We start from the raw sequence: 17,145 nt of genomic DNA, 5'->3' as shown, positions 1-17,145 counted from the left end.
GTGCTCACTTCAGCAGCACTTCTACTAAAATTGGAATGATACAGAGAAGATTAGCATGGCCCCTGTGAAAGGATGACACACAAATTCATAAGTAGTCCATATTTTTAGAACAATCAACTTGGAGAACCGTCTAAAATCTAGCCAAACAGAAGTCCTACAATTAAAAATATAAAGAAGCCACATTGAGACCGGTAGGATGGCCGGAGAAGCAGAACAGGCTCCACACCTGCATATGGTTGAGAATCAGGAGGGATGTCTCAGCTGCTTTAGTTCCGCCGAGAGGAACTAATCCCAGCCCCCACCACCAGACCCCCCAAACACAAGTACCGGTGCCAAGAAGAGAAGCCCCCACAACATCTGGCTGAGAAAAACAGTGGGTATTCTGACTGTTAAGGTGGGCCAGAAAGCTGTGGGAAACCCAGATGTTCTTTTAAACAGCCCACGCATGGACTCCCTCGTTCGCAGGCACTCACCTTGGGCTCCAGCGGACGGATGGTGATTCGGGGTCCTCGGAGACATGGGGGGAGCAGGGGGGGCTGACTGAGGTATGTGAGTGACTGAGGGAAGGGCTGGAGGATAGTTGAAATTTGCAGCCGGCAGACAGGCGCCATCTTCCCTGTGTTGAGCCTGCCCTTCTGAACAAATCTGAACTGTTTGACTTAATGAGCTCTGCTGCTCTTCGCTGCTGATTCACTGAGAACCCATCCCACCCAACTCGCACACCGCCAGAGGCCTTTCTCCCTCAGCAGCCTGCCCCACCCGCACTGCACTCTTTCTTGGAAAACTACTGGAGTCTGGCAGGCCCCAGGCAGGTGTCAACTGGACTCAATGTTCTCTGAGACTTTTGCTGAGTTGCTCCAGGTTCAGCACTGGCACCAAACCAGAATTTACATTAACCTGGTGGCCACAGTTCTTCCCACTCTAGTAACTCCCTGAGACCCTGTGTCACCCAAATCATGTACCACACAAGGCATTATCAGTGGCTGAAACTTAAGGGAGCTGGCAAGTGGCAGCAGGCCTCAGGGCGTCCTGGCTTTTTGCTACCTCAGACCCAGCACTGGTGGCAGCCATCCTCAGTTCACAGCATCACATCTCCTATGCACCTCCAGGTCTAGCACAGGCAGCAAATAACTTTGGATCGTATTGTAGCTCCTACCAGGTAGCACTGGGCCTGCACGAGAGCCCCTCCCAAGAGGTCCCAGAACCAACATACTTGGAGGTTGGCTTTAGACACAGCAGAGCATGGCTCAATTAGCTCCATAAGCGGCACACACAAAGAGCAGTCTCAACAGGCACCAGAGCCCACTGGGGCGAATCCCACTCAGTGGGGTAAGCCTCCCACAGAGTAGCCCATAATCTGTGGATGTGACCAAACCCCACAGCCATCAGAAGCAGTATGGATGGACCTGGAAGGTGCTGAGTGGAGTATATCAGACAGAGAAATACAGGTGCAATGTGATTTCACTTATATGTGGAATATAAGAACAAAATTAACAAAACAGAAACAAACTTAGAGATATAGAAAACGTTTTGATGTGATCAGATGGGAAGGGGATTGGGGGTGTGGGTGAAAAAAGGAGAAAGAATTAAGAAGTACAAAGTAGTTATGGAGATGTGGGGTATAGCATAAGGAATATAGTCAATAATATTGTAATAACTATGTATCAGATGTACAGATTTGTTGGGGTGATAGATGAGAGGGTGTTGGGGGTCAGGGTGAAAAAGGTGAAGGGATTGAAAAAGTACAAATTCGTAGTTACCAAATAGTCATGGGGATATAAAGTAGAGCACAGGGAATATAGTCAATGATATGATAGTAACTATGAATAGTGCCAGGTGGGTACTAGACTAGTGAGGGGAATCAGTTCTTAAATTATATAAATGTCTAACCACTATGCTGTATACCTGAAATTAATATAAATAATACTAAACGTTAACTGTAATTAATAAATTTTAAAAGGGGGGGGAGGTAAAGGGGAGTAAGAGATCCAAATTTCCAGGTATAAAACAAACAAGTCATGGGAATGTAACATACAATATGGAAAATATTGTCAATAATATTGTGATAGGATAGTATAATGTCAGAGGGTTGCTGGGTTTATCACAGAGATCACTTCTTTAGGTATATAAATGTTGAATAATTATGGTGTACCCCTGAAACTAATATAATATTGTATGTTAGCTATATTTTTAATAAAAATCTTAAATTAAAAAAATGAAATGGAGGCAACCAACCTACTAGCGACAGAGTTTAAAACACTTGATATAAGAATGCTTAAGGAACTTAGTGAGAACTTCAGCAAAGATATAGTAAGTATAAAGAAGGACATAAAAACCATTAAAAAGAACCAGTCAGAAATAAAGAATACAGTAACTGAAATGAAGAATCCACTAGGAGGAATCAACAGCAGATTAGATGACGAAGAGGATCAAATCAGCAATTTACAAGACAATGTAGCAGAAAACACCCAATCAGAACAACACCAAAAAAAAAAAGGATAAAGAAAAATGAAGATAGTTTAAGGGACCTGTGGACAACATCAAGCATAACAACAGTCACATCATAGGAGTACCAGAAGGAGAAGAGAGGGAGCGAGGGATCAAGAACCTATTTGAAACACAAACACGTGGAGGCTAAATAACATGCTACTATATAATGAATGGGTCAACAATGAGACCAAGGAAGAAATCAAAAACACCTTGAGACAAAAGAAAGTGAGAGCACAATGACCCAAAATCTATGGGACACAGCAATAGCAGTCCTAAGAGTGAAATTCATAGCAATGCACGCCGACATCAGGAAACAAGAAAAATCTCAAAAAACAGTCTACCTTTACACCTAAGGGAACTGGAAAAAGAACAGCAAACAAAGCCCAAAGTGAATACAAGGAAGGAAATAATAGAGATCAGATGAGAAATAAATGAAATAGAAGCTTAAAAAAAAAAAAAAAAATCAATGAAACCAAGAGTTGGTTTTTTTGAAAAGATAAACAAAATTGACAAACGTTTAACCAGACTCATCAAAAAAAAAAAAAAAAAAAAAAAAGAGAGAGAGAGAGAGAGAGAGAAGGGACCCAAATAAATAAAATCAGAAATGAAAGGGGAGAAGTGACAACCAACACCAGAGAAATAAAAACATTTTAAGAAAATACTACAAGAAATTATATGCCAACAAATTGGACAGCCTGGAAGAAATGGATAAATTCATAGAAGCATACAATCTTCCAGGGCTGAATCAAGAAGAAACAGAAAATCTGAACTAACTGATTACTGCTAACAAAATCAAATCACTAATCAACAAGATCCCAACAAGCAAAAGTCCTGGACCAGATGGCTTCACAGGTGAATTTTACCAAACATTCAAAAAAGAATTAACACCCATCCTTCTCAAACTATTCCAAAAAATTCAAGAGGAGGGGAGGCTCCCAGGTTAATTTTATCAGACCACAATTACCCTGATTCCAAACCAGACCCTGCCCATCAATAGACGACTGAATAAAGAAATAGTGGTACATATATACGATGGAATATTACTCTACCATAAAAAAAAAAAGAATGAAATCTTACCATTTGGAACAACATGGATGGACCTATAGGATATTAGGCTAAATTAAACAAGTCAGACTGAGAAAGACAAATACCATACGATTTCACTTATATATGAAATCTAAAGAACAGAATAGACAAACAAAACAGAAATAGACTCATAGATACAGAGAACAAACTAATGGTTGCTAGAAGGGAAAGGGGTTGAGGGGATGGGTGAGAAAGGTGAAGGGATTAGGAAGTACAAATTGGTAGTTATAAAATAGTCACAGGGATGTGAAAACAGTATGGAGAATATAGTCAATAATGTAAAAACTATGTATGGTGTCAGATGGGTACTAGACTTAGTAGGGGGATCACTTCATAAATTATATAAATGCCTAACCACTGTGCTGCACACATGAAACTGATATTAAATAATATTGAACGTCAATTATAATTTTAAAAACTATAGTCATAGAATGTAAAGTACAGCATAGGGAATATAGTCAATGGTATAGTAACAGCCATGTACGATGTCAGAGGGGTAGTAGACATGTTGGGGTTATCACTTTGTGAGGGGTGTAAATGTCTAATCATTATGTTGTTTTGTACACCTGAAACTAATGACTTTTTAAAAATTACATCAATTGAAAATGATAATTTTACCTTCTCCTTTCTAATCCTCACAAAATGAATGTTTGCTGTTCAAACTACCCAGTGTATAGTATTTTGTTATAGCAGCCAGAACTGACTAAGACAGTCTTGTTCTTTCTCCCACTAAAATGGGAAAGAATGTTCATCACAGGATCATAATTCCCTGTCTGCATCCAAAGGAATTGTCAGCTGCAGCCACCTCTACTGTTAGAAATAGGAGCAGCAGTGTTTTAGGGGCAACTCTCCCAGAACTTCAGCTTGTTTGTCCATATTGTTTAGATCTCAGGAATTGCTAAGTTTCCTCTAAGTCCTCTGTCCATTCTCTATCCTGGTTCTCAACAACCAACTTCCTCACCTCAATCAATCCTCCACAGGAAATGTGAGAGGACATCCCCTAACTATATTCAAAAGAAAAACAGCAGAAAATTAGGAGGGACATACTTCCATGGCACAAAAGACAAAGCATACCTATTTAAGTCCAAGTTAGTATTTTGGAATACCAGCCCTGTAAATGTAGCGAGAGACCCCACCCCCAACCCCCACCACACACACACACACACACACACACACACACACACACACACCTCATTAACTCTGCCCCTGTCTGGCAAGACAGCTCAAACATGACATCCACAGGTCCACAGGACAGGAAAGGGGACAGTGCTATAGTGAAACAGGTTAAGCACTTCCCTGGGAGATACAAGAGCCATTTTCAGATTAGGTCTTCTGCTAACTAGCTAGGTGACTATGGAAAACAGACATTCTGTTGATTATATACAAGCAGTGTGCTGAGCAACAGGGGGCACAGAACTACATGAGAGAAGTCATGACCCTCACTAGTCTAGAGAAGGTTTGGGGGCCATATCATCTAAACAGTGCCTTTCTCTCACATTTAGTGAATCTGTACCCCGTGTCCATGGTAAACAGTCAATCATGGCATTTTTCAGAGACTCAGGGTGCTTTGGAAGGCTCCCTATCATCATACCAAAGTACTTAATCCTATAGGACCACAGTCATCCAATTAGTGAGCTTGTCCACAGTTTTCTATCATGCCTGACATGATGAGTTCCTCTTGATGCTCAATATCTATGCAGAGAGAAATTTCTGAACTTAGAGTGTAGTTGAGGCCTTTTATTAAATACTGTCATAATGCACTCTTGGGTTGCAGGTGGTCTAACATTACACCAATCTGGAGCCTTTTGTGTTAATCACTTTCTCTTGAGGATGTCAGGTAAATTTTTCCTTTGCTGAAAAACTTTCCTTTCACTATTACAACAAATTCCTTTGACCTCTCTGTGTTCCCAGCTGATCTGGCTAGGTGGTGACAACATAATAGACCCTCATTCGGTATCACATATGCTTTACTCTTCCAGCCAAAGCTTCTCTGCCTTGAACCTCATTGATCTGTTATGTACCTAATGCACCTCCCCTGGAATTGAGTACAAATCTCCTCTCCTCGGGAATGCATAGAAATAAATCATAGCAAAGCAGTTCTTTATGTTTGTCCTTTCACAGGAAATTGACCTCAGCCTGTGAATCAAAAAGAACATTTGATTGTTTTTCTTCTTCTGCCCACCTTATTGTCACCGTCAGCCCATTTTTTGTGAAACAACGACAATCTTTCCATCTGGTCTTGTTAACCCTTGGCTGCAAAAGCAAATTTTTTCTATGTGATTGATGCTTTGGGTGTAAATCTGGAGTTTTGCCTAACAGGAATAAATAAAAAGACAAAAGTAGGCGCTTTGGTTGTCACAGCAGGGACTCCTATCATGCCATCAGCTTTCTTGTGTCGCCGGTGTGAACTGACTCAAAGGCCATGATAATCGAAAGGCATACATACACCTCTGGTTTCTCAGGTATTAACGGAAATTGCCTCCTGCTGTGGTTGCTTTCAGGCTCAGTGTTCTGAAAGAGAAGCAGGTCATTCTGTTTCTGGAATAAGTATTGAATACACTTTAACCAGTTCATTGAGGAAGAAAATACTTGGGCCAGTCAGCAGTAGGACTGGGGCTGCTCAAGTTTGCTAATCCAACACTAAGAATGGTTCTCTTTCACTCTCTTTCTCTCTCCCTCCCTCCCTCCTCCTTCTCCCCCCCTCTTCTTTTCATTTTTATTCTTTTCTCTTGCCTCTCCCCCTCCTCTCTCTCTCCTACTGCAGAGAAAGAGTCGTAGATACACTTGAACACACAGTTCATCTTGTACCCAAAGTATGTAGCATCTTAGTTTATTTTCAAGTTTATGACGATCACCTCCAAGAACTATTATGTTTGTCTTACAAGGAATTCTAATGCTATGGTGGATTAGGGTGTTTGTGAGTTTGTAAATGTAAGAAACTCTGGTAGTTAAAAAAATACATATATAAAACAAATGATAAACCGTAGGGTTCAAAAATTTTGATTAATACACATACTTATCTTAACCAAAAAGAAAAGTGATTAATGATTGATGTTCAGGAATATAATAAGCTGTTTCAGGGAATGCTGGTTAGACCAGCTGCCCAGCACCTGCAGCTCTGAGTGGTTGCCTTACAATACGACAGGTTCACAATTCCCATACGAAGCTGAGATTAGTCATGACCTGATCAGCAGAGAGGGGAGCCCTCAATCAAACTAGTTGCTTGGTAACTCAGAGTTCCAGGGGCCATTTGTCAGATACTACCGCTTGCCCTCCTCAACCCCACTGTACCCCACATGAAAACAAAGAACCTTCCATTGTTTCAAGGGGATTACAAGTGCCCTGGACTAGTGGGGGGGGGGGGGTGGAGCTTACATGCAGAGCCATTGGATGGGGCTCACTAAATCTCAGGGTATTGATAAGCAGCACTTCCGTTGGTCAATTATTAGGAAGTGTGTGGAGCATCACAAGAAAGCACTCTCCAATGCAATTAGGGTATCTTCCAAAGCAGCTTTTCAGCCCAGGTGACTTGCAGTGTCCAGCAAAATTGTGAGTGATGGTCTGTAGGATGTGGCTTGGCTCCCATGTCGCTCTCTGAAGCTAATGATGGTTAATGAAGCAGCCAACCCCTCCTCTCCTTCTGTGCCCCTGTAGGTCCAGATGGCTTTGATCTCAGTATTTTCTGCCTTCTCCTCCAAGGTTCCTTCCATCCTTGCTCAAGTGACCCTCACTTAGTTTGAGGCAGAGGAAAGGGCAAGCTAGGAAATTCTCACTCCCTCTATTTTCTTTGCAATCAATTTTCATGGTATAAACAGTCCTTCTAACTTTCTTCAAGGCCCTCTCTTTCGCTATTCAAGAACTTATTTAATAAATTTCAAACCTTTTTGAAGATTTTGTGTTAAAAGTTACTTTCTCCTGCTGCAACAATCCTAAGTCTCTTATAGACAATTGTGAATGTCTCTGTCAAACTAGAAGAAAGGTCAAATATAACAATGATCAGAAAAGGAAACAAGGCACAAAATTTAGTATTTCAAGACAGCGCCTCTCTACAACCTCATTCACGGCTCCTCTCCTTCTCCACCAACTAGTCACCAGTCTCTTACTTATTCTTCACTGTGCGAAACTTCTTTCTCAACCCTCAGTTGTCAAATCTGCTGGTTGATCTTCTCCAGACCTTTTTCTCCTATAGCATTTGATAATGCTGACGGTATCCTCTGCATTCGTTAGGAAAGGGGGGCGGTGGTACATCAGGAATAGGCATCTAACTCCATAATAGCTTAAGACAAAGGGAGAAACTTTTGGAAGGATACTGATTTATCTCCTCCCAAATAAATTACCTGTTCAACTATTTGTTTGGGAATCTGTATCTGGGCCTGGCATTTTCAAATTTATCCCCCTACCCAGGATAGAAATTAACTCCATGATAACCTCTAACAAATGCAATTGGCCTCAATTAAACCTTTCTGAATATTATTGTTTTCAATTAACTTAAACCTACCTCCTTGTAACTTCCACAAATTATATCTGAATCTTCACTCAAGGGACGATTTTGTATGTAAAGCTGGACATGGATCAGACCTAGATTTCAGATAAGAACACATTGGTACAGCCATTGTGGAAAACAGTATGGAAGTTCCTCAAAAAAATATAAACAAAACCACTATATGAAACAGCAATTCCACTTCTGGGTATTTAGGATCTTGAAGAGATATCTGCATGGTCACTGCAGCATTATTCACAATAGCCAAGATAAGGAAACAACCTAAGTGTCCACAGATAAATGGATAAAGAAAATGTGGTACAGACATACAATGGCATGCTATGCGTCTTTAAAGAAAGGAGGAAATCCTGCCATTTGTGACAGTGTGGATGGACTTGGAAGACATTATGCTAAGTAAACTAAAGAAACATTGCATGATCTTGCTTATAGGTGGAATTTGAAATAGTCAAATTCATAGAAGCAGAGATTAGAAGGGTGGTTGCCAGGGCCTCAGGAGAGGGTTAACTGGGGAGATGATGGTCAAAGTATGTCAAGTTTCAGTTATATAAAATGAATAAGTTCCAGAGATCCACTATGCAGCATAGCTATAGCTATGTGCTAGCTGTAGTACCTATAGCTAACAATACTGTAATGCATACTCAAAAATTTTCAAGAAGAAAGATCTTTCTTTTTAGGGAGTAGGAGGAAACTTTGGGAAGTGATGGATATGTTTATGGCCTGGAGGGGAATGTACTTATCCCCAAACTCATCAAGTTGTATTATACATTACATATATACAGCTTCTTATATGTCAATCATACCTCAATAAAGTAGTTTAAAAAATAAAAATATATTTAAAAAGAACACATTAGCCAGTCTTTAAAATTAAACATAATACAGATCAAAAAATTCCAAAGGATAGTATCTTTAATGAGTATTTTAATCATTGTCATTTTAAGTTTTGTTAAAATGTATTTATAGTATCACAAAAATACAGAGATATTATTTGTATATAAAAGCATATTTTAAATTCCATTAAGCCCACTCATTTCATCTCCCACAGCTATTTTGTGGTATGGTTTGTTTGTTGTTGTTTTTTCATTTTGATGAGGAATGAATAAGGAATACATAGAACACCAATGCTTCAATTCAATCTACTTTCACAGCCCTCTGAAAAATATAGGCATGTATCCACAGTAAGAGAAAACTGTTCTGGCAGATACGAATCACTCAATAGCTTAGGCATGAACTGATGATTCCTACAAAAGGAAAGGGGGTAGGGGGCAAAGTGCAGGTCTTGTGTTGGACAGGTACTAAAAGAAGACCCATAGAGAAGACTACACTGTATTCATTCTCAGACAAGAAGGCAGACAGTACCCATGACTAAAGCATGATGAATTCAACTCTAACAATTCGGTGGTTCAATCTCCCGACAAGATTAGGGATCCTGACATGAAGTATTTGAGTCAATGGGCTGAAGTGTGAGATTATTATTTGGGATAGAATAATGGTACCTGTCTTTATCCATTCAAGGCCCCTTTGTATTCAGTGTCACTAAGGGAAGCCAGCCTCTCTAATCTGTTTGCCTAATCAACTTGGAGAGTATATTCTTGCCCATGGGCAGAGTCCATCATACTTCAAAGAATCATAAGGTTGAATGGAGTATTCGAGTTTCTCTAGTCTAGTCCTCTAATTTTCCGATTAAAAAGTTAAGGTCTAGAGAAGTTACTAATTCTTCCAAGAACATACAGTTAGCTCACACAGAGGTTCATGAATATTCTTCATCCTGACTGACATTTTAAGAAAAGAAAAAGAAAAAGAGTATCTGGATTCAGGTTAGGGGGAACAAAGGGCCATGTATATGAAGGTGGCTGGGAGTTGAGGGGAGAAGTGGGCACCAGAGGGGAAGGAGAGGAATGTGCCTCCATGCTGGAGATGTGGTCTAAAGCATGTTAGGCGAGTGTTTTCACTCAGACACAGCGGGCTGCTGGATTCTGTGCAAACCGATGGGCACCCAGGATCCTACTGGGTTCCCTCCTCACAGGGCCTCAAGCTGGTGATGGAGACGCTCTGCCCTCGGCAGCTCAGGGTGCCAGCCTCACACTCCGTCATCGTCCACACCTCACCATTCACTTCCACACAGATGCTAATCCCTTCTTCCTCGCACTCTGTTGCTTCTCTGCAGACACATTTGCTGCCCTGGGCTGGAAAAATAAGCAAGAGAGGCTTAATGGCGCATCATGGAGATGGGAACGTCAAAGCACATTACCTCCAAAGTCACGATGTGGTGATTGGATTGCTGTCGAAGCTCCTGCCTTCAGTGATGGAATCAACTACCCCCGGGGAAAGCCTATAGGACCAGGAAAGTGAGGTATTTTGCTCCACTCAAAATAAGCGGATTTCCAGGCTGGTGCCAAGCCTCCTGTTGGTTGGACCACGTGAGGCTGGCGGTTCTCCCAAGTCCAGCTCTCTCCTGCTCCGGGCTGCTGTCCATGTGAGTCAGAATCTGAGTGTGACCTTTCAACGCCCAGACCAAATGACAAGATCTCAGTAAAGAGCCGAAGGGTCAAAAGAGTAAGGGTCAGAGACAAAGAACCAAAGAATTCAATGTTCTTTGAGAGAGAGAGCATGAAGCACAAAAGGCCTCATATCCCACAAAAACAAACCAGAAACAAGTTCGGGAGGATAGCACTGTGTGCTCTAAAGTTTCAAGGCTTGAATACATCAGCCAGGTATCTCCAGAAGGAAAGTAACAAGGTCAGCCAGCCGACTGTGGTGACTGCCAAACCCAACATGATCCAGAAATAGCTAGAATCACGAATGTCATTGTCTGTGTTGCAAACCACGATGGGAGTGCGGGGAAAGGTGCCCAGTGGGTACAGGACAAGATGGGGAGGGCCTGAAGAGCTGGCAGTCACCTTACAGATCACACAGTCCAACACCCAAATTGACAGATGGGGAAACTGAGGGCAGTGATGTGAGTCTGGTGACTCAGAACTTCCCCCTCGGTGATATACCTGAACCCATGGGAGGTGGGTCATGCTGGTGGCAGTCAAGATATAGCACTAGCAAATATTGAATCACAACTCAAGAAAGTAACTCTTTCTGTTCTCTTCAAATCCTCTGATTCCCTCTAGGAGAAAGTATCAGCCTGGCACTTGTATGCTTTTAACACCTTCCTAACGCTTGCTCAACTCCCTTTATCCCAACGAAACTATCCCTCAAGCTCTCAGCAGCATCTAGCTGGGATCTACAACCTTATTTTGTTTCATTCTATGTATTTTGATAGTTACCTGATATTTATGGCAAGTGAGACTTCCTTTTAAGAAAGTGATATAAAGTTTCTTTTCAAAAACAGTTATTTTTGTATGAGTCTATTTTTGAAAATGAGAACATAATATGGATAATACAAGGACAGAGCCAAAATCATGAACTTGATTGGGCATCACGGCTTTGAGACATGCAGACCGTCAGACTGCGTGTGGCGACCAGAAACTTGACCTGACCTGCTCCCCAGGAAGGCAGGGAGTGGGGACAGCAGTTCATGTCACACCAGTTTGAGTCTTGCACGTTTTCAGGGATCTGCTTTGATCTGCTGCTAAACTAGAAAACTGCATTTTTTGTTGTTGTTGTTTAAACCTCAGCACTATTACTTTAACATTTGTATAGTTACAAGTATGAAATGCCTCTTACCATCACATTTTCCCCACAGTGGACACAGGCCGCAAGCTTTCTCAGCTGAGGCAGGCAGAGCACAGCTCTCCCTACCCATAAGAGTGTAATTTTTACCCTGACAGTGGAGAACATGCATCTTGCAAACTGTCAGACGCAGTATCCTTTTGCTTCTCTCATCCCGAGCACATACATCCAAGGAGGAGCTGAAACAGATGTTTTAAATTACATTATTTACAAGATTTTATTCTTAATAGCTGAGGATGAGAAGTGAAAGGTCAGGCTCCGAGCTCAGTGCCTCAAATGTTATCACCCAAAGCAAAAAGATGGAACAGAAACTCAAATCCCCTTCATTACTAAGCACCCCCCAGCCAGATCTTCAAAATTAACACATTTTGCTCTTTATTTGCTCACAATTTTTACAAGCTTGGATATCTAGTTTCATCTAGAATAGATCAGACATAGCAAATTGAAGGAGAAGACAATGTCTGCTAGGGACAGCTGGTGGGTTGATGACTAGGAAGGAGACAGAAAATGTGCAAAGATAAAAACTCAGAGGTATATAAAACTGAAAACAACAAAAGAATAGGACAAACAAATGAAGAAACAAAAACTCATAGAATAGACAATATTTTCGGGGTTACCAGAGGGTAAGGGGGGGGGAGGCTCTGGAAAAGGATAAACAGGGTCTAATATATGGTGATGGAAGGAGAACTGACTCTGGGTGGTGAACACACAATGTGATATATAGATCATGTATTACAGAATTGTACACCTGAAATCTATGTAACTTTACTAACAATTGTCACCCCAATAAACTTTAATTTTAAAAAAATCACTGTGATGATAATAAACTTGAGGTGAACTGAAATAATTAAATAAATAAATAAATAAAATAATCAAATAAATAAATAAAACGCAGAGACTGTAGTCAAATGCGACCATCGACTGCAGGAGAAATTAGCTCTCCCAGCCCAGCAGCCCCGAGAGTTCAATTCCATAGGATAGCACCGTCCAACAGATGATGACTGAATCCTCAAGAGAAGATGAAAGTATTTTTCCATACTATTTGTTAGTGTCTATGTTTACAGAGTAGTTTAGAAATATTTCCATAAAAATTACTTTTTTCTTAAGATTGCTGCTAAAATGGTAAGATCCTTCTTTTTAGAAATGTTGCTAATAAAAACAACCACATTTCTGAATGCTGATGAATAAGGAAGGCATTACTGTAGTGAAACCTTAGACAAAATATTTTTATACAGTAGATGGAGTCTAATTAAGTATATGTGTATATATGTGTGTGTACATATATGTGTGTGTGTGTGTATATATATACATATATATGTATTTAGCTCTAACATTTTTTTCTCTGACGGAGAGCTAAATTTAAATGTAGTAATTTACATAATGTAAACAAATCCTTATATCTCTTTTTTATCTGCTTACTTGAACCTTAAACAGGACTACTCAGAACAGCTGAAAAGGCAGAGATTTTACAAGGCCACCTTGTCATTAGTAACTGATTTGAAAACATACCAGGCCTATAAACAGCAGGCAGCAGACCAACTAAAAGAATCAGGGAAGGTGGAAAGAGGATGAAGGTGAATCAATGTAAACAAAGGTTAATAGGAAATAACAGCACATTCAGAATATTCTGGGCCGACCACCACTGCCATTTACACTGTTTAGTTGTCCTCGTCACACAAGAAGTTACTTCCTATAAAATGCCACCACAATCACCATTACCCACTGCAGGTGTTCATGGAGTGGGATGTGTGCTTGGATGACAATAATAATTGAAAGCAAAGTAATTGGCCAGTAAATTTGTCTTTTGATTTTTATCGTTAGAGATAACCAATAACTCCGGGCCCTGGATTTCTCCCATTTGCCTCTCCAGAGTCAGTCTCCACTCTCCTCCGCCCTGCCTGGAAGGCCGACATGTATGGACCACGTCAACAGATTTCCTTGTCTCTAGCTTTGGGTGCATTTGATCAATGGGGAGCACGGATAGGAGACTGGAAAGAGGGAAGAGAGTGCAGTTGGGGCGTTTATTCCCTTGGCTCACTCTGGGGGGACCTTTGAGGTCCCTAAAATGAGGGACTCAACTCCTCCTCAGCTGCCCTCTTCACGTCTCCCTCTCTGTCTTCAGGTTTTCATCAGTGCTCCTCCCCTCGCTCCTTTGGGCCTGGGCATGAATATATGTACCTAGCTGTGACCCACCCAGGACACCGCCATGTGGCTGGCAGTGCCCTTTACTCTCCCACACTTCAGTCAATAGTCCCACTTGTAAACCTCCTCTGTTTGAGCTTAATCATGCCATCGGTATCCGACCAGGACCCTGACACAGACATCCAGTAACGACCTCAGATATCCTCCTACAATGGAGTGATGTCAAGTTGGGTCGCAGTCTTACAACGCAATCCAGAAACAGATATTTCAAGAATCAGAAAAGCAGCTGTTTTTTTTTTTTTTTTTTTCCCACTATCGGTATTGCTTTAAGAGTTTATCGCTCAAGGGAATGTCAGTCTTAATCCTCTCAAGCTCTAAACCCACAGATGACAGTTTTGTCATTTTGCACCATCTTATATAGAGAACAAGCAGTGCTGGAGTAGTCCTTCAGCCTTTCTCCAGCCAGATTAGAGCACTGCCTAATGCCACAAGTTGTCAGCCCTGGTGACCCAGGCAAATATAGGCAGCAGATGGAACAGATTAAAATGCAAAGGTCCTTAACCCTTGGTAAGTGACACCTTCAATCTAACAGAAACTAGCATCTAAGAAATCATTTTTTATTTATCTTGAAGAAAATAAAACAAAGAGAAATGAGCAAAGTCAGAGCTTACCCACATTCATAGGGTAATTTACAAACACATCTTGAGTTCTGCAGTTTCTCCCAGTGCTGACATTTAGGCACTGCCTGTGTTAAAGGGGCTTCTAAAAGAAAAGGATAAGGGAGATGCAATCATTAGAAGAGTTTCTTAGTGATAAACAACGTATTATTTTAATTGTCGAACTGGGCTCTGTAATATGCTCAAATACCACAAGTTTGTACAGTAAATGTTAAAGCTGGAAAGCATTTCATAAGAAACAAAGTAAAAAAAAGAAATACAGTGTTCCTAGGAGCACCCAATAATTTCATTGGTCATAGTAGCTACCATTTCTTGAGCATTTACTATTGGCTGTGCATTTTTTATGCATTGTGATATTTAATCCTCCTTAACAGATGCCCACTTAAGAGATGAGGAAAGTAAGAGTCAGAGAAGTTAGGAAATTGGTGCTAGTTCACAATTAATAAACTGGTCAAGCCAGGGGTTAAGCCCACGTTTGTCTGAATCAAGGCCAGTAGAGCAGGCTCCCTTTCGTCAAGAAATTGGTGTTTATGAACTGTCGTGTGAACTGCATTTTGCCCACTGTGCCTACAGAAAACAGTCATATAACTAGACCTCTACATGGAAACTCTCTGGTATCCCCAGGAGATTTATAATTACCTCTTACATGTAACGTCCAAGTGGCCTTCTCTCAACAGTTAGTAAATGTCTGGAGGTACTTATGCTAATAAAAACCCTCTCCATTGTTTTGTGTTTTCTACAAACTGATCAAACATCAACCTTCATTCCAATTTTGGCAGGAAAACATCTTGGTCCAATTTACAAGAGCATAATTTGACTGTCATTGCTTTGGCTGTATACCCGACTACAATGAGAATAATCTACAACACCCTCCTAGTTTCACCTCCTGCCAGTTTCTTTACCGTGGGGTTCAGTAGCATATGCTTTTTAATCATAATACTAGTTACCTGTTGGCTAGATCTACAAAGCAGTAAAGAAGAGCTGAAGAGCACATTTTAATACGCTCTGTGGAATACTTTCTTACTTTGGAAAACTTAAGAGCTTTAGGCATGACAGGAAAATCTCGTGAACAAGTCATAAACTTGTAAAAATAGTGGTAATGTGAGGTACTCCTGCCATGTCCAGCAACATCTGTAACAAGTATCATTCTTTAAGCACTACTTTTTAAAATCGTATTACCCTAAATGCAACGTAGTATCTTGAATTGTATCCTAGACCTCAAAAAGGACATTAGTGGGAAAACTGGTGAAATATGAGGGGCCGGCCCAGTGGCTCAGGCGGTTAGAGCTCCGTGCTCCTAACTCCGAAGGCTGCTGGTTCGATTCCCACATGGGCCAGTGGGCTCTCAACCACAAGGTTGCCAGTTCAATTCCTCGACTCCCACAAGGGATAGTGGGCTGCGCTCCCTGCAATTAACAATGGCAACTGGACCTGGAGCTGAGCTGCACCCTCCACAGCTAAGATTTAAAAAGGACAACTTGATGGGGAAAAAGGCCTGGAAGTACACACTGTTCCCCAATAAAGTCCTGTTCCCCTTCTCAAATAAAATAAAAAAAGAAAAAAAAAAAGAAATATGAACAAAATCTGTAGTTTAGTCAATAGCATTATAATAATATTAATGTCTTAGTTTTGACCAACTACATTATGGCAAATTATGTGAGCTATTAATATTGTGAAAAGGGGAATAAAGGGTATATGGAAACTATCTTTGTAACTTTTCTGAAACCTAAAAGTATTCCAAAATAAATATGTTTTTTAATAACATTATCTAGATCAGTGCTCCTCAACCAAGGGCAATTTTTTTCCCACCCCGGGACATTTGGCAATTTTCTGGAGACATTTTTGATTGTCTTGGTTGTCACCACTGGGAGGGTTCTACTGACATCTAGTGGGTAGAGAGCAGGGACGCTGCCAAACATCTTAGAATGCACAGGACAGGACCCCACAACAAAGAATTACCAGTCCCAGAATTCCAATAGCACTGGGGGTGAGAAAGCCTAATCTAAATGTACCCAAACTAAAGTTCAATAATAAAGCCACATAAATTAGTTCTGTATTATGATTAGAAGTTTATTTGCTAATCATTCTTAAGGATGAAATGTGAGATTTTAAATGTTTTCTAAAAGTTATTACAACTTCTTTGTGAAATATCACTTATAGAATTATCTAGACCCAAGACTTCCGCATTTAAGAAGAGCATAGCTTTGTTTTCTTCATAGCTTGATTATAGCTTGATTAACCAAATAGTCTCTTGGGGTCCACCTAGGGTATGTACCTTTACTATTTTAAGAACAAATTATCTTCACATCAAGACAAATACTGATGAGGAGCGATGAGAGTTTACTGTTTAATAGGTAAAGAGTTTCAGTCTGGCAGGATGAAAAAGTTCTGGAAGTAGATGGTGGTGATGGTGGATGGTGGTGATGGTTGAACAATAATGGGAATGGACTTAATGTCACTGAACTGTACATTTAAAAATGGTGAAAATGGTAACTTTATGTTATGTATATTTTACCACAATAAAAAAGACTATTGATACAGTAGGTGTTTTAAAACATTAACTTTGGAGGC

The 17,145-nt window shown here is 40.6% G+C and overlaps 1 protein-coding gene and 1 non-coding gene across 2 annotated transcripts in view; one reads left to right on the top strand and one right to left on the bottom strand.

Annotated features, from left to right (window-relative positions):
• LOC141570976 (U6 spliceosomal RNA) lies at positions 1 to 106 on the top strand. Its single transcript, XR_012495401.1, has one exon. It is a non-coding gene; the product is annotated as a U6 spliceosomal RNA (small nuclear RNA).
• An 8,859-nt stretch (positions 107 to 8,965) lies between these two features.
• Positions 8,966 to 17,145, bottom strand: part of C7 (complement C7) — a 44,911-nt gene continuing 36,731 nt past the window's right edge. The window contains exons 16-18 of the mRNA XM_019737256.3: positions 14,569 to 14,659; positions 11,750 to 11,934; positions 8,966 to 10,260 (exon numbers count right to left, since the gene is read on the bottom strand). Of these exons, the coding sequence (XP_019592815.3) occupies positions 10,079 to 10,260; positions 11,750 to 11,934; positions 14,569 to 14,659 (458 nt within the window). The 3' untranslated portion in view covers positions 8,966 to 10,078. The remainder of the gene's footprint in view (positions 10,261 to 11,749; positions 11,935 to 14,568; positions 14,660 to 17,145) is intronic.

Source organism: Rhinolophus sinicus, chromosome 3 (genome assembly GCF_057876585.1).
Source record: "Rhinolophus sinicus isolate RSI-liver-muscle chromosome 3, RSI-T2T, whole genome shotgun sequence".
In the NCBI taxonomy this organism is placed as follows: domain Eukaryota; kingdom Metazoa; phylum Chordata; class Mammalia; order Chiroptera; family Rhinolophidae; genus Rhinolophus; species Rhinolophus sinicus.
This window is presented reverse-complemented; position numbering and strand designations above follow the sequence as displayed.